At 42.0% G+C, this 26,305-nt stretch overlaps 1 protein-coding gene across 2 annotated transcripts in view; it reads right to left on the reverse strand.

Moving 5' to 3' along the window:
* Positions 1-22,719, reverse strand: part of LOC119965399 (NEDD4 family-interacting protein 1) — a 59,723-nt gene extending 37,004 nt beyond the window's left edge. Inside the window, exons 1-2 of one of the 2 annotated variants that reach the window (XM_038796131.1) lie at positions 22,508-22,719; positions 15,272-15,362 (exon numbers count right to left, since the gene is read on the reverse strand). In XM_038796131.1, coding sequence (XP_038652059.1) covers positions 15,272-15,362; positions 22,508-22,537 — 121 coding nt within the window. In that variant the 5' untranslated portion in view covers positions 22,538-22,719. Of the gene's footprint in view, positions 1-15,271; positions 15,363-21,310; positions 21,422-22,507 lie in introns of those variants that run through there. The other variant, XM_038796130.1, reaches the window with a different exon arrangement.
* Positions 22,720-26,305: the final 3,586 nt, after the last annotated feature.

Here is a 26,305-nt window from a genome sequence, read left to right on the forward strand (position 1 = left end):
GAGCAGCCTAGCATGCTGGTGATCGTCCAACAAGGTCTTCTTCAAAATCTCATTTTAATGGAGTTGCGGAAAACTGGAAAGAACTAAAGGCAGCCATCATCGATAGCTGTGAAGAAACCATCGGTAACAACACCAGCAAACACCAAGACTGGTTCATAAGAACTTAAGAACTAGGAGCAGGAGTAGGCCATCTGGCCCCTCGAGCCTGCTACACCATTCAATGAGATCATGGCTGATCTTTTGTGGACTCAGCTCCACTTTCCAGCCTGAACACCATAACCCTTAATCCCTTTATTCTTCAAAAAACGATCTATCTTTACCTTAAAAACATTTAATGAAGGAGCCTCAACTGCTTCACTGGGCAAGGAATTCCATAAATTCACAACCCTTTGGTTGAAGAAGTTCCTCCTAAATTCAGTCCTACATTCAGTCCTAAATCTGCTTCCCTTCATTTTGAGGCTGTGCCCCCTAGTTCTGCTTTCACCCGCCAGTGGAAACAACCTGCCCGCATCTATCCTATCTATTCCCTTCATAATTTTATATGTTTCTATAAGATCCCCCCCTCATCCTTCTAAATTCCAATGAGTACAGTCCCAGTCTATTTAACCTCTCTTCGTAATCCAACCCCGTCAGCTCTGGGATTAACCTAGTGAATCTCCTCTGCACACCCTCCAGCGCCAGTACGTCCTTTCTCAGATAAGGAGACCAAAACTGAACACAATACTCCAGGTGTGGCCTCATTAACACCTTGTACAATTGCAGCATAACCTCCCTTAAACTCCATCCCTCTAGCAATGAAGGACAAAACTCCATTCGCCGCCTTAATCACCTGTAACCAACTTTTTGCGATTCATGCACTAGGGCACCCAGGTCCCTCTGCACAGCAGCATGTTTTAATATTTTATCATTTAAATAATAATCCCTTTTGCTGTTATTCCTACCAAAATGGATAACCTCGCATTTGTCAACATTGTATTCATCTGCCAAACCCTAGCCCATTCACTTAAACTATCCAAATCCCTCTGCAGACTTCCAGTGTCCTCTGCACTTTTTGATTCACCACTCATCTTAGTGTCATCTGCAAACTTAGACACATTGCACTTGGTCCTCAACTCCAAATCAACTATGTAAATTGTGAACAATTGTGGGCCCAACTGATCCCGGAGGGACACCACTAGCTACTGATTACCATCCAGAGAAACAACCATTAATCCCCACTCGTTGCTTTCTATTAATTAACCAATCCTCTATCCACGTTACTACTTAACTCTTAATGCCATGCATCTTTATCTTATGCAGCAATCTTGTGTGGCACCTTGTCAAAGACTTTCTGGAAATCCAGATGTACCACATCCATTGGCTCCGTTGTCTACCGCTCTGGTAATGTCCTCAAAAAATTCCACTAAATTTGTGAGGCACGACCTGCCCTTTATGAACCCATGCTGTGTCTGCGCAATGAGACAATTTCCATCCAGATACCTCGCTATTTCTTCCTTGATGATAGATTCCAGCACCTTCCCTACTACCGAAGTTAAGCTCACTGGCCTATAATTACCCGCTCTCTGCCTACCTCCTTTTTTAAACAGTGGTGTCACGTTTGCTCATTTCCAATCCGCCAGGACCACCCCAGAATCTAGTGAATTTTGGCAAATTATCACTCGTGCATTTGCGATTTCCCTAGGCATCTCTTTTAGCACTCTGGGATGGATTCCATCAGGGCCAGGAGACTTGTCTACCTTTAGCCCCATTAGCTTGCCCATCGCTACCTCCTTAGTAATAACAATCGTCTCAAGGTCCTTACCCGTCATAGCCTCATAGCCATCAATCAGTCACTGGCATGTTATTTGTGTCTTCCACTGTGAAGACCAACCCAAAAAACCTGTTCAGTTCCTCAGCCATTTCCTCATCTCCCATTATTAAATCCCCCTTCTCATCCTCTAAAGGACCAATATTTACCTTAGCCACTCTCTTGTTTTATATATTTGTAGAAACTTTTACTATCTGTTTTTATATTCTGAGCAAGTTTACTCTCATAATCTATCTTACTCTTCTTTATAGCTTTTTTAGTAGCTTTCTGTTGCCCACTAAAGATTTCCCAGTCCTCTAGTTTCCCACTAATCTTTGCCACTTTGTATGCTTTTTCCTTCAAATTGATACTCCCCCTTATTTCCTTAGATATCCATGGTTGATTTTCCCTCTTTCTACCGTCCTTCCTTTTTGTTGGTTTAAACTTTGGCTGAGCACTGTGAAAAATCGCTTGGAAGGTTCTCCACTGTTCCACCATAAAGTCTTTGCTCCCAGTCTACCTTAGCTAGTTCTTCTCTCATCCCATTGTAATCTCCTTTGTTTAAGCACAAAACACGAGTATTTGATTTTACCTTCTCACCCTCCATCTATATTTTAAATTCCACCATATTGTGATCGCTCCTTCCGAGTGGATCCCTAACTATGAGATCATTAATCAATCCTGTCTCATTACACAGGACAAGATCTAGGACCCCTTGTTCCCTCGTAGGTTCCATTACATACTGTTCTAGGAAACTATCGCGGATACATTCTATAAACTCCTCCTCAAGGCTGCCTTGACCGACCTGGTTAAACCAATCGAAATGTAGATTAAAATCCCCCATGATAACTGCTGTACCATTTCTACATGCATCAGTTATTTCTTTGTTTATTGCCTGCCCTACCATAATGTTACTATTTGGTGGCCTGCAGACTACTGCGATCAATTACTTTTTCGCCTTACTATTCCTGATTTCCACCCAAATGGATTCAACCTTATCCTCCATAGCACCGATGTCATCCCTTACTATTGCCCAGATGTCATCCTTAAATAACAAAGCTACACCACCTCCCTTACCATCCACTCTGTCCTTCCGAATAGTTTGATACCCTTGGATATTTAACTCCCAATCGTGACCATCCTTTAACCATGTTTCAGTAATTGCCACTAAATCATAGTCATTCACGATGATTTGCGCCATCAACTCATTTACCTTATTCCGAATACTACGAGCATTCAGGTAAAGTACACTTATGTTGGCTTTTATACCTCTGTTTTGAATCTTAACACCTCAATCAGTAACCGCTCCCAAGTTATATTTCCTCTTAACTTTTCTCCTCATTTTCCATGTCATTGAACCCATATCTTCACGTAACAACCTGTCGTGTCGCTTACCATTTATGTTTTTACTTCCCGTTTTATTCCTTTTAGTATTACTGAGCCCATTCACTGAGCTCCCCTCAGTCACTGCACCTTTGATTTTTGACTATGGCTTCTCTGCCTCACACTTTCTCCCTTACTGCCTTTTGTTTCTGTCCCTGTTTTACTACCTTCCGACTTCCTGCATTGGTTCCCATCCCCCTGTCACATTAGTTTAAACCCTCCCCAACAGGAGAGTTCGACAAGAACAACCACACCATCCAAGACCTCATCAACAAGAGGAGGAGGAATGCTCTCTGCGCCTGGCAAAACAATCAGCATAGTAGAGTTGAGAGCTCAATCAGTCAAGGCGGAGGTACAAAAAGAATTAGGGAATTCAAGTATTAATGGTGGACTGAGAAAGCCAAGGAGCTGCATCTCCTCACTGACTGGCATGACACTCAGGGCTTCTTCAGTACTACAATGACAATATGTGGACCCAATACGCTCAATTTCAAACTGGAGCAGAGTAAGGATGGAACCCTCGAGAGCCAGATAAATCATTGGTCTTCGATAGAGAGAACACTTCAAAGAACTGTGATACAGTAATAGATGAGGGCATATTTGAAGAAACCTTCTCCTTTCAAACTTGAAGAGATCACCCGTCATCTCCATCAGGTGTTGCTGAAAATCTGGGAGAGAGATGAAATTCTTGCCAACTTCGAGGATGCCATTATCACCACCATCTTCAAGAAAGGAATCAAAGCGGACTGTGGGAACTATCGACGAGTCTCCGAACTCTCCATTACGGGGAAGATCATCGCCCAAATCCTCGCATGCCGTCTTCTCCCACTCTACTGGAAATCCTACTGGAAAGCTAGTGTGGCTTCCAACCAAACTGTGGAACAGAGGACAAATTTTCACTGCTCAGAAGTGAAAACAGAAGTGCTAGGAGAAACATCAACCACTTTACATGGCCCTCATTGATCTGATGAAGGTTTTTGACTGTGTCAAACTGGAAATACTATTCGAAACCCTCAAAGGCTAGCAGCCCAGCGGAATTCATTAACATCCTCCAACTCATCAACCACAAGATGTTTGCGACAGTCCTCAACGAAGAAATAAGACAGAAACCTTTGCGGTCAAGACTGGTATGTCATCACCCCACCCTTTTCTTCATATTCATCACCACCATCCTTCACTTTGTCAAGAGCAAGCTTCACAGTGGAGTGGATATAGTCTACAGGATGAACGGAAATTGTTCAACCTCAGCCGGCTGAAATCCAAGGAGGAAACGACACTGACATGATATAGCCATCGCCACCCTCTCAGAAGATAATCTCCAAGCTATGCTTGACATCTTCGCAGAAGCATGTGAAGAATCAGTCTCAGTCTCAATCTCATGAAGACGCAAGCCCTTTACCAACCTGCCCCAGGGCAAGATCCGGTCACTCATTCCATCAAAATCAATGCAGAAACCCAACCAAATGTGGGACATTTCCCATACTTGCGGAGCCACACTCCTCTAAGGCTAACATTGATACAAAGATCGAACATCGTGCGTCTGTCGGATGCCAAGGACAAGAGTCCTGCAACATCCGTGCTGACACCAAGATCCTCCTGTACAAGGCGGTCGTTCTCCCAACTCTACTATACAGCTCAGAAACTTGGGCTATTAACAGATGCCACTTCAAGGCCCTGGAGAGGTACCATCAACGATGCCAGAGACGGATTCTCCACATCAGCTGGGAGGACAGGTGTACTAACATCAGTATCCATGTGGGAGCCAAGAGCACCAGCATTGAGGCCATGATCATTCAAACACAACTCAGCTGGGTTGGCCATGTGCTTTGGATGTCAGAGTCCCGATTGCCAATGCAAATCTCTTTTGCCCTGCTCAAGGGAGGCTTCCAAACAAGAGAAGGACAAAGGATGCGCTTCAAAGACATCCTGAAGGCTCACCTCAAGAAATGCAACATCAATGCCTAGAAAACCCTTGCTCAGAAGAGACCAACTTGGAGGAATCTCCTAATTGAAGGGACACAATGCTTCGAGGACACCTGACAGTAAGAGGCGTGGAAAAGGAGCCTGAGAAAGGAATACTAGGAATCTAGGATCCAAGAACCGATCCCATCCCTGCCAAGTGTGCGGTCGAAGATGCGGGTCTAGGATCAGGTTCATTAGCCATTCAAGAACCCACAGAACCCATGAACAGTAATACATAGTATCTTCAGGGACTATCATAAGCATTAGCAAGTGATCACCGAAGAAAATCTCTTAGATCTAACCAAACAGATTCTGCCCTGGACTCCTCCAGGATATTCTCGTTCTTCAGTATTGAGATCATCACTGCCACCCATTCTCCTTTATTTGTTTGCTAATGTTTCCTAAATAGCTTCAAAAAGGAATATTTAGTATCCAGTTCTGCCCCTGTGTGTACCAAGTCTCCTTTATCGCGACAACATCATCCTCCAATGTGGTTATCTGCTCCTGAAGATCACCAACTTTATTTACTACATTTTGTGCATTCACATATAGGCACTTAAAAATCAACTTTAGACCTAAATGTATTCCCTCTTATTCTGGACCAACCTAATACCTTCCTATTTATTTTAGTGCCTCTGGCTCTCACAATTCCTTGTGCACCTTGATTTCTCTCTGTTACCTCCTTATTTTCATTCCCCACCAATTTAGCTTCAACCCTCCCAAATAGTACAAGGAAATTGCCCTGGAAGGATATTGTTCCCAGTTACATTCAGGTGCAACCCATCTGGCCTGCACATGTCCCATCTCTTCCAGAACCAGTGTCAATGCTCCAGCAATGTCCAGCACTCCCTACTGCACCATCTCTCCAGTCACATATTCATCTACTCTATCCTCCAATTTCTAAAGTCATTAATGCGTGACCTCAGGAGTAAGGCAGAGATTACAACCTCTGGGTTCTGCCTGCTCATTTCTTTCTGAGCTCCTTAAATTCTGCCTCATCACCTTTACTTCCCAACCTCCCCTGCCCAAGTCATTGGTATATAGATTTTCATAGAATTTACAGTGCTGAAGGAGGCCATTCAGCCCATCGAGTCTGCACCGGCCCTTCAAAAGAGCACCCTACCCAAGCCTCACATCTCCATCCTATCCCCTTTATCCCCGTAACCCCACCTAACCTTTTTTGAACACCAAGGGCAATTTAGCATGGCCAATCCACCTGACCTGCACATCTTTGGACTGTGAGAGGAAACCGGAGCACCCAGAGGAAACCCACGCACACACGGGGAGAATGTCCAGACTCTGCACAGACAGTGACCCAAGCCGGAATTGAACCTGGGACCCTGGAACTGTGATGCAACTGTGCTCACCACTGTGCTACCGTACCAATAACGATCAAAGTCACTAGTTCCACCAAAGCATGTTATGTTTCAAATCACTCATACGGGTCTTACTTATTTCTGCCACAATCTCAAATTTAAGAGAATCAGGACCATAATCAGGAGTAATTATGTCTTTTAGTGCTCCAAGGTACACAAAGTCCATAAATGGCCTGTACCTGCTTTTTGATGTATCTGTGCTGCACCCTACTTCCCACCTGAAATGAGTTTTGAATACTATTAAATATGGACATTTTAACTGCCATAAATTGAAGAATACTGCCCACGAGAACAGGCCACGAACCCTGCTGACTCCAGTGTAACCACTTGCTCCTAAAGTTTGCAACACCCTACCTTTCAATGTAAAAGCTATTTTTGAAATGAAATTACCGAGTTGCACCATATCCAACAGACTTCCTAACACCAATGTGAGCTGAAGAACGATTGAACAAAAAGAAAATTCAGGGAAAGCAAAGATTCTTGAATTCTAAAATAAAAGCAAAATACTGCAGATGCTGAAAATCAGGTGTTCTTCCCTCTCTGTTGTGGCCAGGTTCCACCCTGACCATGTTACTCTGATGAAGGGCTTCAGCAGATAAACTTCTCTATCTCAGGTGCTGTGGATCTCTAGTTTTTTTATTTCAACTTTGATTTTTTTTGCCCTTTTTAATCACGATGTAACATCTGTGCTGTGCAATGGTTAATTCTCATCAGTCACATCAAAAGTAGAACATGCATAAAAATCTTTCAGCAACTACTCAAAAGCACATTAAAGCATCCTGCATTATTCATCAGCCATTAAATATTTTTCTGTAATATGCACTGCATAGAAATAAAATCAGTGTTGCTTCTCTTCATTTATTAAACAAATTCATTTCAATGGCCAAGTTACAAAATCACTCCTTAAAATCCTATCCTTACCAGTAGTTACGTTCATACAAGTGTACACTATTTTAATTTGTATCTACCTCATTGAAAGCAAAGATATAAAATTTGTGACTGTGCACTACATGCAGATCCAAGTCCCCATTTTTCATTGTCTTAAAATAATTTCCATTTTCCCTACTGTTTTACTTTCAGGAACTTTTGTTAATCTTGCATTAGTTAGCATAATCCTGCAAACGGAATAAATGGAACAATAGTAACACGCACACACATTTGGCTGAGAAACTCGAATCAGAGCAGTGGTGAATGGCTGTACTTCGGACTAGGTGGTGCTTTACAGTGGGATTCCTCAGGATTAACATTAGGATTGCTGCCTTTTGCGATCTGCATGAATGACCCAGACCCGACTTGCTTGTCCAGGCTATAATTTCAAAATTTGCAGATGATAAAACCTGGAAGTATTATGAACTGTGATGTGGACAGTGATAGATTCCGAACCTGCCTTCCATCCACTGACTCCTCCCGCTGCATGGGGAAAGTGGGCAGCATAATTAAAGACCCCTCATACCCGGCTTACTCACTCTTCCAATTTCTTCCATCGGGCAGGAGATACAGATGTCTGAGAACAGGCACCAACAGACTCAAAAACAGCTTCTTCCCCGCTGTTACCAGACTCCTAAATGACCCTCTTATGGACTGACCTCATTAACACTACACCCTGTATGCTTCATCTGATGCCAGTGCTTATGTAGTTACATTGCCTACCTTGTGTTGCCCTATTATGTACTTTATTTTCTTCCCTTTTCTTCCTGTGTACTTAATGATCTGTTGAGCTGCTCGCAGAAAAATACTTTTCACTGTACGTCGGTACACCTGACAATAAACAAATCCAAATCCAAGAAGTTCTAGACAGGCTTGATGAATGGACAGATATACTGCAGTTGAAATTTAATGCAGAGAAATGTGAAGTGATTTATTTTGATCAAAGGAATGAAGAAGCAATATAAAGGATACAACTGTAAAAGAGATGCAAAGGTAACTTGAGGTATATGTGCACAAATTATTGAAGATGCGGGGTACAGGTTGAGAAAACAGTTAATGAGGCATAGTAGATCATAGGCATTATAAATAGAGGCATTAAGTACATAAGCAAGAAAGTTATGCCGAACATTTAAGAATACTGGCTTAGTCTCAAATGGAGAAGGGCACCACAATTTAAGAAGAATGTGAAGATACTGGAGAGGTTGCAGAAAAGATTTGAGAGAATAATTCCAGAGGTGAGAGACTTGAGTTCCAAATAGGTGTAACTGGACGGTTCTCCTTAGAAAAGGATGAGAGAAGGATCTGGGCAAAGTAGATACAGAGAAACCGTTCTCATTGCTGGAAGGACCATGAACAGATGTCGCGGATTTAAGGTGACTGGCGAAAGAAGCAATGGTGGCGTGAGAAGTTATTTCACCCAGTGAACGTTTACGATATTGAATGCACTCCCTGGCAGTGCAATTGATGCAGATTCAATTGAGGCTTGATGGGGAAAATTGGATAATTAGAGGAGAAAGGTATTTACATATTAACAGGGAAAAGGCAAGGGAGTGGGACTACGTGAGCCGCTCCTTCAGACAGATAGCGAAAACACAATAGGCCGGATGACCTCCAGTGCTGTTCCCATTCTATGAAATTCTCTTTGTCACGCTGAAACGAAACCGATCTCTCGAGCAAAATCGTCTTCATTCTCAACAAGCTAAAATTACAAGAACAACTTTCCCTCCTCTTTGAGGCAGACTTCAACAGTTACTTTCTGTTCATGACTACATCTCACCAATGTTATGAGAAATTACATTTTGTTTTGGTGACATTATGCATTTTGACATGATCAAAACTTCAGGGTGGCACCTTCAAAAGTTCAAGTTAGAATGAATATTGAAACTAATACTAAATTTTGACTAAACCTAAGTCTACTTCCGTTTTTTTTCCATTCATTGTCTGGATGCGAGTGTCACTGGCAAGGCCTGCCTTTATTGCCCATCTACAGTAACCCTGAGGTGGTGGCTGGTCTTCCTTATAGCAGTTTGATACAACTGACTGTCTTGCTTGCCCATTTCCGATTTAAGAATCAACCTTATTGTTAAAAGACTAGAGTCACATTTAAGCTTGACCATCTAAGGGCATCAGGTTTCCTATCCCTGAAGAGCATTGTGAACCAGTTGGCTGTTTATGACAATCCACCAGCATCAGTACCACTTTTACTGATAATCTTTTATTGCCAAAGTCTCCTTAATCGCCAAATTCAAATATTCAAAAGTGCCACAGTGGGTGAAACGCACATTATTGGATAGTTATTCCAGGCCTGTGAATTACTAGTCCAGTGACATAACCACTACACTTATCATATCTGTAAACTGTTATTAACATGCACAAATAATATTCTGGACCAATGGGGCCCTAAGGAAATCACATGAAAACACACAAGTTTTGATACCCTGCCAAATTTCAAAATGAATGGCAAATAAATCAACAAATTGAACCATTTCCACTTAATTTAGTGAGGCTGCATCTCAATTTCAGCAGCGCTACAGTTCCCTACTTAACAGGTACACAGTGGTGGGACATATCAAAACAAGTTACTGTTCATTCTGTTCATGCGTAACAAAATTTAACATTTTTACAAGTTTCAGTGCGTAACTGCAGCACTCAGTACAGTACAAAACCATTCAAACTAGCGTGTTATTGGTCCAAGGTGAATTGATGATCGCGATCCGGCCCAAAACTCATGCTGTGCAGTTAAGTCAAAAGGAAAACTAGAAGGGATAACACTACCTAGTAGTATATCCAATTGTTTTGCAAAGTGCATGTATGTGGATGTTTGATGATTCCAGGCTTAGGCTTGCCTGCAAAGTTTGAACCTTTTGAACTGACTGTCGACATTCACTGCCTTGACTCAGGGTGAATGGCCATTTGAGTTAAGTATTGGAAGGCTGCAATTACACATGGAATTGAATCCCAGGGGAAGTCACGGACTTGAGGAAAAAGGAGAACAGGATTCAAGAACTGAAACTTCTCATTTCAAAAAGATCAACATTTCTTTTAACTACCAAATATTGGACATTTGTTTGCACAACTATAAATTTGGTATGACCTTAAAAATAATTATTTGACAACACAAGCTTGGCAACAGTATAAATCACACGTCATTTTTTTTGCAGGGAGAGATGAGGAAGAAAAAGGAATTGTTTAAGGCTTTTCTACAAAAGGAGTATACACTTTCAAAACTGACTGAATCACAAGCAATATAAATACAATTTCAGTAATAGTTTGTTAATGGTCTTGTGTACAAAGACCCCAAAACCCTTTGCACATAGATCATATCTTTAATTTACAACATTTCAAATTATTTTTGGCACAGGAAACTGTCTCTACACAAGCTAGCAAAAATAGTTACCATACTTGGTTCTGTGCAGGGTCGTTAAAACTCAGGTTTATTAATAGTCCCATGGAACTATTTTCTATACTGGAACTGAATTGATGAAAAATGCAAAATTGTCTTACTCTGAGGGACTAAAAGATTATAAAATGTGCTGATATTCAGCCAAGAGGGGCAGCAAAGTCATTCTGAAAATAGTTTTCCACTAAACATCAAGTCATTGTGCAGTAGAGTGGTTATTTAGTCCGAAACCCATTTGAAAAGTTGTTTCAAAATCACAACCTCTTACCGGCACCAACCTCATAATATTTATTGGGAAAATGTCTGCAGCTTATTTTTAAGCACAATTGGACAAGATAGGCAAATATTTAAACAATTGCATTGGCGCCTCAAATAGCTGATATTTAATGCACAAATATTTTTAAACGGCAATTTAATTTTAATAAATCTTGTTTATCGAATGGCTCCCAGGAAGGTACCATTTTATGGACTTAAATTACTGACATTATTATGTGCATTCATACAATTCTACAATGGGACTGCTGTAACCTTCATACAACCAATGCATATGGAAGGCAATTTTAAACAACACAAATTTCAATGTTAAATCTCAAGTCCCCTTTGAATGAACAGCATACAAACTTACTCAAGTAATACAAGGCACTATAGTCATGCACCGGAATGTTATTTCTCACACCCAAGTTATTTCTCCCTAGTTATTTCTACTTTACAAAGATTCCTAATGACAAGTTGGTGTGACGTGGTGGTAGCAGGAGGAATGAGATGAGAAACGTTGGAACAGGAGACCGGGAGCTTTGTTGAGTTTCTAGATCCTTCTATACCCAAGGAAGTACCGGATAGGCTGCCTGTACTGCAAACAAGGGTACTGAGGGAAATTAGTGTGGAAATTGTGACAGCATTGGCCATAATTTTCTAATCTACCTTAGACTCATGGTGGTATCAGAAGACTGAAGAATTGCAAATATTACACCATTATTCAGAAAAGGGTGCAAAGATAAGCCTGGCAAGTACAGGCCAGTCAGTTTAACCTTTGTGGTTGGGAAGCTTCTAACAATGAAGTTCAGGATGAAATTACTAGTCATGGAGGCAAATGAGAGTTCATTAGGAAAGCTAGCATGGATTTGTCAAGCGTAAATAACGTTTAATTCACTTGCTGGAGCCTAAAGATGAGGAAAGAGCAAAGGTTGAGGAGGGTAATACTGCGATGTAGTGTGCTTGGACTTCAAGAAGGCACTTAATAAAATGCCGCACAACAGACATGTGGGCAAAGTTAAAACTCATGGAATAAAAGAGATAGCAGCAACATGGAGACAAAATTGGATGAGTGACGGGAAACAGATAGCAGTGGTTAATGGATGTTTTTCAGAGTGGTGAAATATTTGTAGTGCAGTTCCCTGGGCGGTTGATGTTAGGACCCTGTTCTTCTTCATGTATATACATAAACCTTGGTGTACAAGGCACAATTTCAAAACGTTTAGAGGACACAAAACTAGGAATCATTATGAACTGTGAGGAGAATATTGAAGAACTACAAAAGGACATTTTAGATGGTGGAATGGGAAGACATGGGACAAATGGGCAGATGAAATTTAATGAAAGTGTGGAGTGATATATGTTGGAAGGAAATTGAAGAGTCAATATAAATAAAGTGTTCAATTCTAACTGAAGTGCAGGAGCAGACAATCTGGATATATACAGTACATAATTATTGAAGGTGGCAGGACAAGTTGAGAGTGGCTAATAAAGCATACAGCGTCCTCGGCTTTATTAATAGAGGCACAGAGTATAAAAGCAAGGAGAAAGTGCAGAAAAGGTTCACGAGAATTCCTTGGAGAAAAGAAGCTGAGAAGATTTGGTACAGGCATACTAGATCAGAAGGGATCGAGGCAAATTAAGACAAATTGTTCCTACCAGTGTAAAGATTGAGAAGAAGAGGGCACAGATTGAAACTAACTGACAAATGAAGCAATGGCGACATAAGGAAAGCTTTTCCTGCAGTGAGTGGTTCGGATTTGGAATGCACTGCCTCAGAATGTGGTGCAGGTTCAATCTCGGCATTCAGGAGGACATATCTAAAAAGGAACAATGTGCATGGGAGAAGGCAGGTAAGTGGCACCAGGGAAATTGCTACGACAGAGAGCCAGTGCAGACACAATGGGCCATACGCCCTGCTTCTGAGCTGTAATTGCGATTCGTCTGAAGTCCTTGTTGCTAAGATGTTGCTTATGTTCCAGCACTGATAACATCTTAATTTTAATGAACACAAAATGTGCTTGAACACACAATCTCCCCTCACTTGTGACATTTGCATTTAAATCACCCAAAAAAGTACTCGTCATTTTCCATTTTCATTATACTTAATTAAAAAGTTGCTGTGTTAAGATCTTCATGTATTTTGGGCAGAAACAAGTGTTCATTCAATAGTTTGTTTTTTTAAATTTAGAGTACCCAATTTTTTTTCCCCCAATTAAGGGGCAATTTAGCATGGCCAATCCACCTAACCTGCATATCTTTGGGTTGTGAGGGTGAAATTTAAAAAAAGTTAACTGCTTCAATCAATGCAACAAATGCATGAAGTGTTGACTGATAAATTAATTACATGCATTGTGTTAACATGATTCACGACTCCCCAATTCTTGCTAAAGCTGAGAGATATTGAGAAGTGGAGGCCTGGTGCCTTTCCACAGTAACAGAGATCAGTCATCCTACCCTCCTTTCCACAATCCCAGTGATCCACATCACAACATTCAATAAATCTTGGGAGTAGTTTTCTTTTTCTCCTTGTCCTCATCACATATGACCCAGGATGCAGACAGATTAGCAAGAGTTGCGTTTCAATTCAACTATGACTCACCTTCAGAACAGAAGAGTTATATTCGACTTGCTATGTTAACTGATTTTCTCTCCAGATGCTGCCAGACTTGCTGTTGTATTTCATATTGCCATCATTGGCAGTATTTTACTTTTACTACAGAGAGATCATGTTGGGGTGATGATTTGATTTTTTGAAACCTATGTGGTAAGTGAAGAATCTGAAGCAAAGGACTTTCAGTCCTGAAAGGGATAATTATCCTATCCACGATGATTAAGTTTAAAACTCTTACTGACAGATATAGTTTTGAAAAATCAAACTACAATACAGTTCATAGCAACACAAGCCAATCTAGTACAGCAGTTTCACCTCTAAAAAATGAAATACAAACAGTGCAAAGTGCAAATTGATCAATTTAAAACAAAAAACTGGCGGTAGAATAGTCGAATATCAGACATACGCAAGGAATTAATGATACCAATCATCTATTACAAGAATAATAAAAACAGAAAATGCTGGATGAACTCTGCGAAAAACAGAGGTCACACTTCTAGTCCAATATGTCAAGTCAAAACGTCAACTCTGTTTCTCACTGCAAAAACGATGCCAGACTTGTTGAATTTTTCCAGCGTCTTCTGTTTTTGCGCAAGAGAAATCATTGCTGCAAGAGCTCTGACTATGATTGAATAGGCAGGTTTGGAACCATGTGAAGGTAGCTTGACGGATTTGACAATCAAAGAGATGTGCTAGAGGAGATGGGTTGTGGTCGACTGCATCAATGGCTACAGAATGGTCAAGGAGCACAAGGAGGGATAGTGCAAAATGATCAATCCACAGGAAATATGTTTGGAATTTGGTGACCGATTTATGTTTTGTGTGGTAATTTGTAAGGAGGGATGAAGGTTTAGTTTTTTGGGGGAGGATAATAAAGATCATTTTGAATGTCAACGGGTACCAGAGGAGAGCCACAATGATAGTTAACTTGGAAGCAAGTTGGATGGACAGCAGCTTAGTGGGAATTTGTGTATTTTTGAAAGGTGATACCCTAAAGAAAGTCATCTCTTCAAGTGACTGGCGGAAAAGAGAGAAGCTTAAAAAAACTCAACAAAAAGATCTTATCCAAGTGCCAATTCACTCGATAGGTTGAGAGGCGATAAGGAACTACTTCTTGCAGAGGGCGGTGAATTTGTGGAACCCTCTGCCCCATAATGCGGTAGAGAGCGAGATAGCTTTATTTCTGATTTTAAAAAACGAATTAATAATACTAATCTTTATGATTGTCACAAGTAGGCTTACATTAACACTGCAATGATGTTACTGTGAAAATCCCCTAAAGGGAGAGGGGAAGGGACAGGGAGGTGGATTTGAGACCAGGAAGAGATCAGCCATGATCTGATTTAATGGCGGAGCAGGCTCGAAGGGCTGAATTGCCTACTTCTGCTCTGAATACCTATGTACCTACGTACACGGATGAAATATTTTCCAAAACGCAAATTAAACCTTTTTGTTCCTCATCAATCGGGATCTTGGGTAAAGCTGGTGAGCTACTTCTTTTACCATCTGCAAATCCACCAGAGAATTACTTTGTGAGCAATACTTATTAGTTCCTTAACAGCCCTACATACCTGCACTCTCTACTGCGATGCTGCTGTATGGTGGAGGTGCAGCCTCAGCCCCAGATTCTGACACCTCCAATGGCTCTTCTTCATTCTGCAACTGTATTGACAAAAACAAAAAGACACAAATTAAATCTCATGATCAAAACAGGTATGTGAAATGTAAAATATTAATTTAAAAGCGAACTTCAGGAAACAACCCAAAAATGTTCGATAACCAAAGTGACTCTCGCCTACCTGTAATCCATGCTTTTCCACAGAATAATTTTTCTCTACTCCCTAATCATCCACAATCATATAACCTTAATGCGTAGAAGGCCATTTAGTGTATCAATTTATTCGGATGAAACTATTTTTAAAAATTTGTTCCCTCAAATCCCTAAAAGGAAAAGCAATATCAGAGACTATCAATCAGTGCAGACATACCCATGTGCAAAAAAAATATTTTCCATATCAAAACACTGACTCATTTGTGGGTTTTTTTTTTAGCTCCATTTAAGCTTTTGTTGCTTTGACTGTTATTTGTGTGAAGCTTCATGCTGAATGGGGAGGGAAGAGGAGAGCACCATTGAGTTTAATCCTCTTCTGATGCCAGAACTTTAGATAGCAATCAGGAATAGAAGCCATGGTTCACTTTTCTCCACTCCCAACCCAGGCTGCTGAGGTCAACTCCGGCTGCTGGAATTAAACTGGTGTCTTCCAAACCTGTATAGCTCAACTACTTACTGAACTATTGAGCCTTTGGAGATTTTCTTTCAATACAAAATTAGTAGAATTCTTTAAATTACGTTCCTATTCTTTGCAGGGATCTTGTAGTCACACATGTCCACTTGTTTAAAATGTCCCACAACATTAGGCTGGAAAGACTGGTTCTATTTCTGCCATATTCTTTTGCAAGGAATCTTGCAAGTCTGATTCAGGCTTGAACTATTCTGGGAAATGTTCCTTTAATGTCATTTTTGACAAGAAAATAGGAATTTGATCTCAGCCAAGACATTAATGTGGAACAACATCGCAGAATGCTATGATATTCTGCACATCAAACAGTCGGTATAAGTCACAATCAAGGCTCACATTGGAAAAGTAGCCACTTAGACAAGATACAGGAGACTGCACATACTTCTGAACTTCTGCATTACTAAAGATGGGGAAAGGGAGGCAGAGAGACACTAGCTGGTCATTCCGTGGCTACCAAATTCAGCTGGGTCTTTTTAGGAGCTCAGATACATGATTTGTTTTAAACATTTTAATTTATGCCTGGATGTGGCAAAGCTAGCGATGCTCGCTTACTGACAATCCCTGGTTACCCCAAGATAACGGTTTCAGATCTTCCTGAAACGGTAATCCTTATGGTGATGATTGCTTCCACACAATTTGAGAAATACATTACAGAATGTGAGATGTGAGATATGCATTAAAATATTTTGACCTGATAACTGTGAACACATAACAATATGTATCCACGTCAGAATGATATACAAGTTGCAAATTGGAGGTGATGGTGCTCACATTAAGGTCATCCTTCATTCACCCTGGTGGTAGAGATCATGGGACTTTGAAGGGAATTTAAACTGTGCACCAGACCCTGCAGATAATACATTCTGCATCTACAATGCTTTCTTCAAATGGTGGCCACAGGGTGGCAGTGGTGAATTAAGATCAGAGGCAAGTGAGCAAATGAATGAATGAAAAATGAAATGAAATGAAAATCGCTTATTGTCACAAGTAGGCTTCAATGAAGTTACTGTGAAAAGCTCCTAGTCGCCACATTCCGGCACCTGTTCGGGGAGGCTGGTACAGGAATTGAACAGTGCTGCTGGCCTGCCTGGGTCTGCTTTCAAAGCCAGCGATTTAGCCTAGTGTGCTAAACCAGCCCCTATAAATAAATAAATAAATAAATAATAAATAAAGCAGATTGCTCAGCTTTCCGCGAAGGATAAATTCTGCCACGTGAAAGTCTGATCCCTTCAAATTAAATTTTATACACACTCATAACAAAATGTACATTTTTGCCGTTCATTTAGAAAAGAAACTTACTTCTTTAAGAAAATGTAAACTTGCGCCAATTCTGGGGGCCCCCCAAAGTTGACCAGGATGCCAGATGCAATCACCATGTAGTTTCCTAGATAGGCCCACATGAAATTGCTTGGTACAATCCAATGGTGCTCTGAGAAGATGTCAACTAAATGATTTAGAGATCTCAGTACAATGGCAAGACATTCAGTACCACTCCAGTGGTTTTATTTTAGTGGTACCAGCTGACATGAAACAAATCCAGGAAGTACATCCTGCCTTTAATTTTTGTTTTAGTTTTTAAGATAATATCTACGAAAAGATTAATGGATATTCATTTTTTTCATATCCTATTCCTTGCTACAAACACTCACTGCTGCACAGCTACAGTGCAGTACAGCTACAGTAGAACATATGTTAGGGGCAGCACGGTAGCATGGTGGTTAGCATAAATGCTTCACAGCTCCAGGGTCCCAGGTTCGATTCCCGGCTGGGTCACTGTCTGTGCGGAGTCTGCACGTCCTCCTCGTGTGTGCGTGGGTTTCCTCCGGGTGCTCCGGTTTCCTCCCACAGTCCAAAGATGTTCAGGTTAGGTGGATTGGCTATGCTAAATTGCCCTTAGTGTCCTAAAGAATAAGGTTAATGGGGGGGGGGGGGGGGGGGTTGTTGGGTTACTGGTATAGGGTGGATACGTTGGCTTCAGTAGGGTGATCATTGCTCGGCACAACATCGAGGGCCGAAGGGCCTGTTCTGTGCTGTACTGTTCTATGTTCTACAGTCAGATAATTCATTAGGACACAATTGTACTTGTAGGGTACATGCTACATTGTTCACTGTATGCTCATGTGGTGGAAGCAGAGTATTTGAATATTTTTAAGGCAGAAGTGGATAGATTCTTGGTAAGCAAGGAGGTGATAGGTTACCAAGGGTAGGCGGGTGCAGATTTGAGGTTACTATCAATTCAGCTGCAATCTTATTAAATTGCAGAACAGGCACGAGGAGCTGGTCTACTCCTGCTCCATTTTTGTTATGTTTATTTGACAACCTAAGTAAGCTTAGTTTGAGGCAATTAATTGTGACCAACCAGATGTAGAACATATGTTAAGAATGTACAGACAATTAGAGCATCATCAAGCTGTCCTAACCCACACATCATGGTCAGCTCTACCAACAAAGGTAAATTGTATGACATAGCTCATTAGTATTCTACTTATAACACACCAGAGTAAATAATGATGGGATCTGGAATTAAATATTAACCAACACAAATTAGTCTTGTTCAAACCGTCCTTTATTACAATGCTATCTGTTATCAACTAGTAGATTGCAGAAGAGAAAGCTCACGGAATTAGAATTAGAACATTACAGCGCAGTACAGGCCCTTCGGCCCTCGATTTTGCGCCGACCTGTGAAACCACTCTAAAACCCATCTACACTATTCCCTTATTGAAGGCGACGTGCTCACACATGCATTAAATTTACAGCTTCTAATTTCTCCGAAACATTACTGTGGAATGCCTTGATTGGAGTCCTCAAACTATTTTTAATAAACCATCTTAAATCACTTACAAAGAGATCATGTACCTAATGTTCTTGTCTTTGGTAACAATTGGTGTTTATCTTCATTTAGGTTGGGGGTGGGCAGCACTGACATACACAGCTTGGTCCTAAGACAAATTAACTGATGAGAGAGATTGCAGTCAACCATCACAATGGCAAACTCAGCAATCCAAATCTAAGCCAGCAACTCCACAATAACAAAAGGTGCTGCCGCTAGTTCACCAGCCAAACTGGCTTATTAGCAAGTACCTTCGTCAGTGGCATAGTGGTATTGTCACTGGACCAGTAATCCAGAGACTCATGGTAATGCTCTGGAGTCCCGGGTTCGCATCCCACAATAATAGATTCAATAAAAATCTGTCGATTGTTGTAAAAATCTTTCTGATTCACTGCTGTCTTTCAGGGGAAAAAATCCCCCATCCCTACCTGGTCTGGCCAACGTGCGAGTCCAGACCCACACAGCAATGCGGTTGACTCTTAAACCCCCAATGAAATGGTCTAGCCTGCCGCTCAGTTCAAGGGCAATTAGTGATGGGCAACCATGCTGGCCTGGCCAGCGACACCCACATCTCAAGAACAAATTAAAAAAACATTCTTCCCACTCAACTCTTTATATAACCATTATTGCTGGGTCAATATATTGGATTCTTTCCCGAACACCACCCTGGGAGCACTACCCCAAATAATTTACATTTATTTGACATTTTTTATACCAGCAAAAGATCCCACGGTGCATCACAAAATGGGCAAAGAAAAAAATAGACACCAAATCACGGGAAATTAGGAAAGATCACTATGTTCATGGAGATAAGTTTTAAGAATTGTTTTAAAAGGAGGAAAGGCAGGAGTTTATGAATGCACGTTCAAAAAATGACACCAATGACATGTTGGATTCCTCTTTCAAAGTTAGGAATCGTCATTCGAAGAAATAGGGTGAATTCCATAACAATTCTTACTTTAAAGTACCCAATTAATTTTTTCTAATTACGGGGCAATTTAGTGTGTTCAAGCCACCTACCCTGCACATCTTTGTGTTGTGGGGGTGAAACCCACGCAAACATGGGGAGAATGTACAAACTCCAGACGGACAGTGACCCAGATCGAACTCGGGTCCTTGGCGCAGTGAGACTGCAGTGCTAACCACTGAGCCACCGTGCTGCCCCAAAACAATTCTTACTTGACGCAGTATGAGAACATAATCTTTCCCCTGATGGCATTTAATGCATCTGAAAGAACCAGTATTGTCAACCAAATTGTATACCAAAAAGTAAAAATGTTTTTTTTTTTACACCATGGACAATTAGGAAGTGGATATGTGGACTACCCTGCCACCACCCCCACCCCCACCCCCACCCAAGGGAAGGCAAACCCCTTTAGAGCATTCTTACTTAAGTAACCGTATATTTGAAAGTCGATTGCCTATCAATACAGGCAGACGGCCAAAGCATAATGGCGCAGTGGTTCTGGGAACTAATTAGTTCAAGGGTAGAGGCACACATCTACCTTGCTGAACTAACAGTATACAGGAACAAAAGGAGGATTAAATATTAATCCGACTACATATCAAAGGAGGACAAAAATCCAAATGCATGCAGCTAATTTCACTGTATTTAGGTACAGAAAATTCTCCACCACACCAATTTGCACATTTCTAGAAGATTTCAGCAAATATAGTACGTTTCCCCTTTGCTCCAAATCACCTCTGCCTTTAACAGCAACAGTTTTAGAGCACAACTGCTCACGAGTTTGCACTAAAGATGCAGAGTCAGCTGCATTTAAATGAATCATGTGACTTACTTCTTCCCTTCCAGCTTTCTCTTGAGACATGAATTGTGTTTCACGTTATTAAAGCTAACTATCCTAAATGTCAATTTTCCTAAAACTCTCTGGTGCTCAGCAATGAATTCTACCTGAGGATTATTAGGCCATCCACAGTAAACACTGTCAATAATAAACTAAGATTTTAAATCTAAATGCTTTAAAAGAGGACAGGGTTGTACCATTTTACCAAGTTCTACAGCTGCGCATTTTGTCCAGAAGTAATTGTATGTCTGGAGTCAAAATAAATTATATCCCTTTCTATTCAACCTCAAAATAACATGCCTCCCAAGATTAACAAGTCACAACAACTGCCGAAGAAAAATTAACACATTTTGGATACCTTATTTGACTGCATCTCCTGTGCAATTAATGTGCAGTGTTTTCTAAAAATGTATACAAAAGCATTTTTTATAGAAATGAAAATTCTACAGCTCACAGCAGAAACAGAGATGTGGTGATAGAGCTAAGTATATGGTGGGTGAGGGAATTAATAGAAATCAACAGAAAACACTTGCATATTATTTCAAGACAATTCTTGGTTGTGCAAAATGTATAACAGTCAACTTGAATGTACATATCGCCATTAATGTAGTAAAACATCCCCCACAGAAATTCTGCAAAACATTTAAGGCAAACATTAAGAGGTATAGTCACCAAATGTAATATTAGACTGACACGCAGATTTATGGATACAACGGAGTCCAGGATTGTTTTCATTTGTATGTGGTGCCTGGTATCCACCCTTTACTGTCACAAACTAATATTGTTACAAAACCTCCCTTAAATTACTCAATACCCTGGTGCTTTCCCTCAATATCAGTTTTCAGCAGCGGAGGGTGCAACCACTAATTCAAGATTGATCCTCTCTCCACTCAAAGGTAATCCGATCAGCTGAGAGGTATTTATAGTACAGGTGAATATTTATAATACTGGCAAATGGTTATCCTACATTGCAGCTCAGACGCACCTTAAGAGCTTCTCCTTTCTTTTAAATCAGAAACAATGCCTATAAATGTTATTTTGGACCCCCCCAGCCCCATCTAGAGATCACTATACCTTTTATTTAAAAAATGCATTGCCCTTTTCTCTGGTCTTTAACAATTGACCAGCATGAGGAGGCAGACAGTATTAAATTGCACCTTCAATGGCTGTAGGGCAAGCTGGTGGAGATTTGCTACTGAGGGGTGCCAGTTTGTAACCCAATTTCAAATAGGTCACTCTCAAGAACAGAACACACTTGGTGTATGTGTGTTGAAAGGAGTTTGCAATTCCCCTCACTGCCATTCTCAACACTGCCATGATGTTGACAGCTTCCGCAATCCTTTGACCCAAGGTTGTCAACAACAGGTTGAAGTGGGACTGCCACAATTACACCAGGAGACCGAGGGAGATTCAAGCGCCCTTTCAGGACTGGAGGCCAGATTTTATGAGAGTGACAAGAACCCAATCCAGGTGTAACGTTAAAACAAGATGTGCGACCGCCAGTCACTTCCAATGCAAATGGACTTTCTCCGCCAACACTGCGTTTGCTCAACATAGGCGGCGATTCCATCGCAACTCAAACTCATTGTTTTTGTATACACCATCAATTGTTTTTTTTAATTGACAAAATGGTGTTGGTTTGCTACCTATTATTTTATATCAATAATTGACATATTAAATCCGTGCCCACTGCCGTCAGTCAGCAGCAAGAGACGTTCCCCCTCCCTCCCCCGCTTTAATGGAGTGTGGGGCCTAGAGGACAACGCCAAGCCTCGGTGTCTCCTGGCACTCGCCAGCCGAGCCGCCTGTCACCTGCCCGGGACTGACCAGACCCAGCCGCCCCGGGAAGCCAAGCGCGCGGCGACTCACCGCCTGATACCGGTTGCTGCTGTCCGCCATGGCGCAGGGAGCGAGCGAGTCTTCCAACTGCGGATACCGGGAGGATTGGGAAAGGTGGGGTGGGGAGGAGGGTCAGGCCGAGCTGCCCCTGTTTATTATCCCCGAGATGTTGCCGTCCGATCGCCAAATGGGTTACGTCGCAGCCGCACCGGATGTAACTGCCCGAGTCTCCGGGGCGGAGGTGGAGACAGCGCCCCCCATCCCGGCAGCCTCGCTACTGCAAGAACATGGGAGGGAACCTCTGCTGGAAGACGCTGGTACCGCAGGTTTTGGAGAAATGTTAAGAAAGTTGAGCAGTCCATGTGGATTTTGCACATTCTCCCCGTGTTTGCGTGGGTTTCGCCCCCACAATCCAAAGGTGTGCAGGGGGTATTGGATTGACCACGCTTTTTTTTATACCCAATTAATTTTTTCCAATTAAAGGGCAATTTAGCGTGGCCAATCCACCTACCCTACACATCTTTGAGTTGTGGGGCGAAACCCACTCAAACACAGGGAGAATGTGCAAACTCCACACGGACAGTGACCCAGAGTCGGGATCGAACCTGGGACCTCAGGGCCGTGAGGCAACAGAGCTAACCCACTGCACCACCGTACTGTCTATGAATTGGGTATTCTAAATTTATTTAAAAAAGAAAGTTGAGCAGCAGCCTGCTCCTCCCGTTGCAGCATTTGGGTTCTGCCACGACCACTTCACTTCACACCTCATCGCAGCCTTGATTGGTCCCCCTCCTGCTCCTTCCTGCCCAAGCAGGACATTGGGGAACTGTGGACGTCCATTGGATTGCCCATGGTTATGCTTGGCAACGCACTGCAGTGGTTTGTCTTCTGTAGTACGACTGCTGGGGTAACTCTTCCACTCTTTACCACTTGCCATCAGGCATATTCGGAAAGATTTCCAGGCTGATTATCGACATGTCTGGCGACATCATACACACACCTTCCATGCCCATCAAGTCCTTAAGTGGGACTTGAACCCACAGCTTCTGGCAAAAAGACACCCTCCCCCCCCCTCCCTTCTTGGTTAGTCCAGGAATCAAAGAGGTGAATTCCATTGGTGAATAGATAGTGACTGCCTTTGACATCAAGTCAGCATTTGACCAAATGTGGCATAAAAGAACCCTAATAAAAATGACACCATTGGAAATCAGAGGGATAAATCGACACTTGGCAGGAGTCATACCGATTACAAAGGTAAATGTTTTCAGAGGCTAATCAACACAGCCCCAGGAGATTGCTGCAATAGTTCCCAAGGACAATGTTCTATGCCCAACCATCTTCAGACACTTCACCAATGGCCTTCTGTCATCATAAAGTCAAAAGAAGGGATGTTTACCGGTAAGTGTACAATGTTCAGTATCATTGTTCAGATAATGAAACTTGCTCTGCCCTCATATAGCAAGGTCTTGGCACCATTGATTTGAGCTGATAAGGGGTAATATTTGTATCACCCAAGTAACGGATAACAACAGTCAGATCATAGTGTTTTACATCACATGAGTCACAGGGTGCATCGAGTGATAGGTGAGGTTCAGTTGGTTGCGGCATTGCCTCTGAATCACAAGATTGTGGGTCCAAATCCCGCAAGGTAGCATGGTGGTTAGCATCAATGCTTCACAGCTCCAGGGTCCCAGGTTCGATTCCCGGCTGGGTCACTGTCTGTGTGGAGTCTGCACGTCCTCCCCGTGTGTGCGTGGGTTTCCTCCGGGTGCTCCGGTTTCCTCCCACAGTCCAAAGATGTGCGGGTTAGGTGGATTGGCCATGCTAAATTGCCCGTAGTGTAAAAGGTTAATGGGGGGGATTGTTGGGTTAGGGGTATGTGGGTTTAAGTGGGGTGATTATTGCTCGGCACAACATCGAGGGCCGAGGGGCCTGTTCTGTGCTGTACTGTTCTATAAGGCTGGTCCTGTAGTGCAGTATTGAGGACGTCCTGACCAATATTTATCACTAACGCAAAAAACTAATTGGTCGGAATATTCTGCCGATTCACGTTGGTGGAACCTTTTAGTCCTGCCGACGGTGCACCCCCACCACAGATTTCACGAGGGGTGCATTCAACGGAAACCTCATTGACACTAGCAGGACCAGAATATCCTGCTGTAGGCCGATGGCCTCCCCCGCTGCAAAACACGTGGCATGTTGCGTGGAAAATGTTGCGTGGAAAATCCTGCCTATTATCTGCTCATTATCACACTGCTGTTTGTGAAAGTTCACTGTGTGCAAATTGACTACGAGGCATTTTACAAAACTAAGCACTTCAAAAGTGCCTAATTGACTGTAAAGTGGTTTAAAATGTCTAAATGTTATGAAGGACACCATATCAATCCAAATATATTTTTTTCTCTTGCGAGAATCTAACCATCTATCCTTGACTTCCAACTGTATTACCATCACTGAATTCCACACCCTTAACATACTGGCGGTCACCATTGACCAGAAATCGAACTGAACCAACCATATAAATGCTGTGGGTGCAAGAGTAGGGCAAAGGCAGAATATTCTGCAAGAAGTAATTCATCTCCTGAGTCCCCAAAGCTTTTTCATCATTTACAAGGCATCAGGAATGTGATGAAATATTTTCAAGTTGCCAATGCAACAAAATCAAGTAACTTGGCAGCATCCAGAACAAAGCAGCAGCTTGATCGCCAACCCATTCTGCCTCTTTCAACATTCACTGTCTCACTCCCAATGCACAATGGCTGCACTGTGTATCATCTCAAAGATACACGGCATTGACTTGCAAAGGCTTCTTTGACAGCACCTTCGCACCCCTGACTTCTACTGATGATAAGAAAATGTACAGCAGGTGCAGGAAGACACCACCACCTGCAAGTGTCCTCCCAGTCACACGCAATGCTGACTTGGAAATATATCGCCGTTCTGTCATTTTTGCTGAGTCAATATCCTAGAACACCCTCTCTAGCAGCACAGTGGGTGTACCTACACTGCATAGTTTGCAGCCGTTCAAGAAAACGGCTCACTGCCATTTTCCCAAGGGAAATGAGAGATGGGCAATAAATGCCTATCTTACCTGTGATGCTCGCATTATAAAATAAGACTGCCTTATGGCCCCTTGAGCTTGCTCCACCATTTTTTAAGATTGTGTTTGATCTTCTACACCAACTCTGATTCACCACCCAATCCTTATATGAATTAGAGTCCAAAAACCGATCAGTTTCAACTTTGAGTATACTTAACAACTGAGCATTCACAGCCCTCTGAGTAAAGAATTTTCCTTTCATTCCACTCTCCAGTCAGGGGGAATAGCCTCTCAGCAGCTACCTTGTCAAAGACTTTCAGGATTTTATATGTTTCAATGAAATCACCTCTCATTTTTCTGAGACCCGAAAAATGTAGGCCGAGTCTATCAATCTCTCCTCCAGGTCAACACTCTCATTCCAGGAGTCAATCTAGTGAAACTTTGTCAAAGACCTCTGGGGCAATTATATCCTTGCTCAAGTAAGGAGGCCAACATTGTGCATAGTACTCCAGATGTGGTTTCACCAAAACTGTGTGCAATGGCTGCAAAAATACCCTTAGTCTTGTATCCCAACCCACTTGCATGAAGTCCAATTTACCATTTGTTTTCCTAATTGCTTGCTGTTAACTTTCTGAGTTTCCTGTGCAAGGACACCCAAATTCCTCTGAACACCAACATTTGTTTCGTTCCTTTGAAAAAAAAATCTGAGGTGGTGGTGGGGGTGGAATTTGGAGGAAGTAGGGTGATGCAGAAGAGCCTTTTACAGACAGTGGTATACAGGGAATAGG

Source organism: Scyliorhinus canicula, chromosome 4 (genome assembly GCF_902713615.1).
Source record: "Scyliorhinus canicula chromosome 4, sScyCan1.1, whole genome shotgun sequence".
Lineage (NCBI taxonomy): Eukaryota > Metazoa > Chordata > Chondrichthyes > Carcharhiniformes > Scyliorhinidae > Scyliorhinus > Scyliorhinus canicula.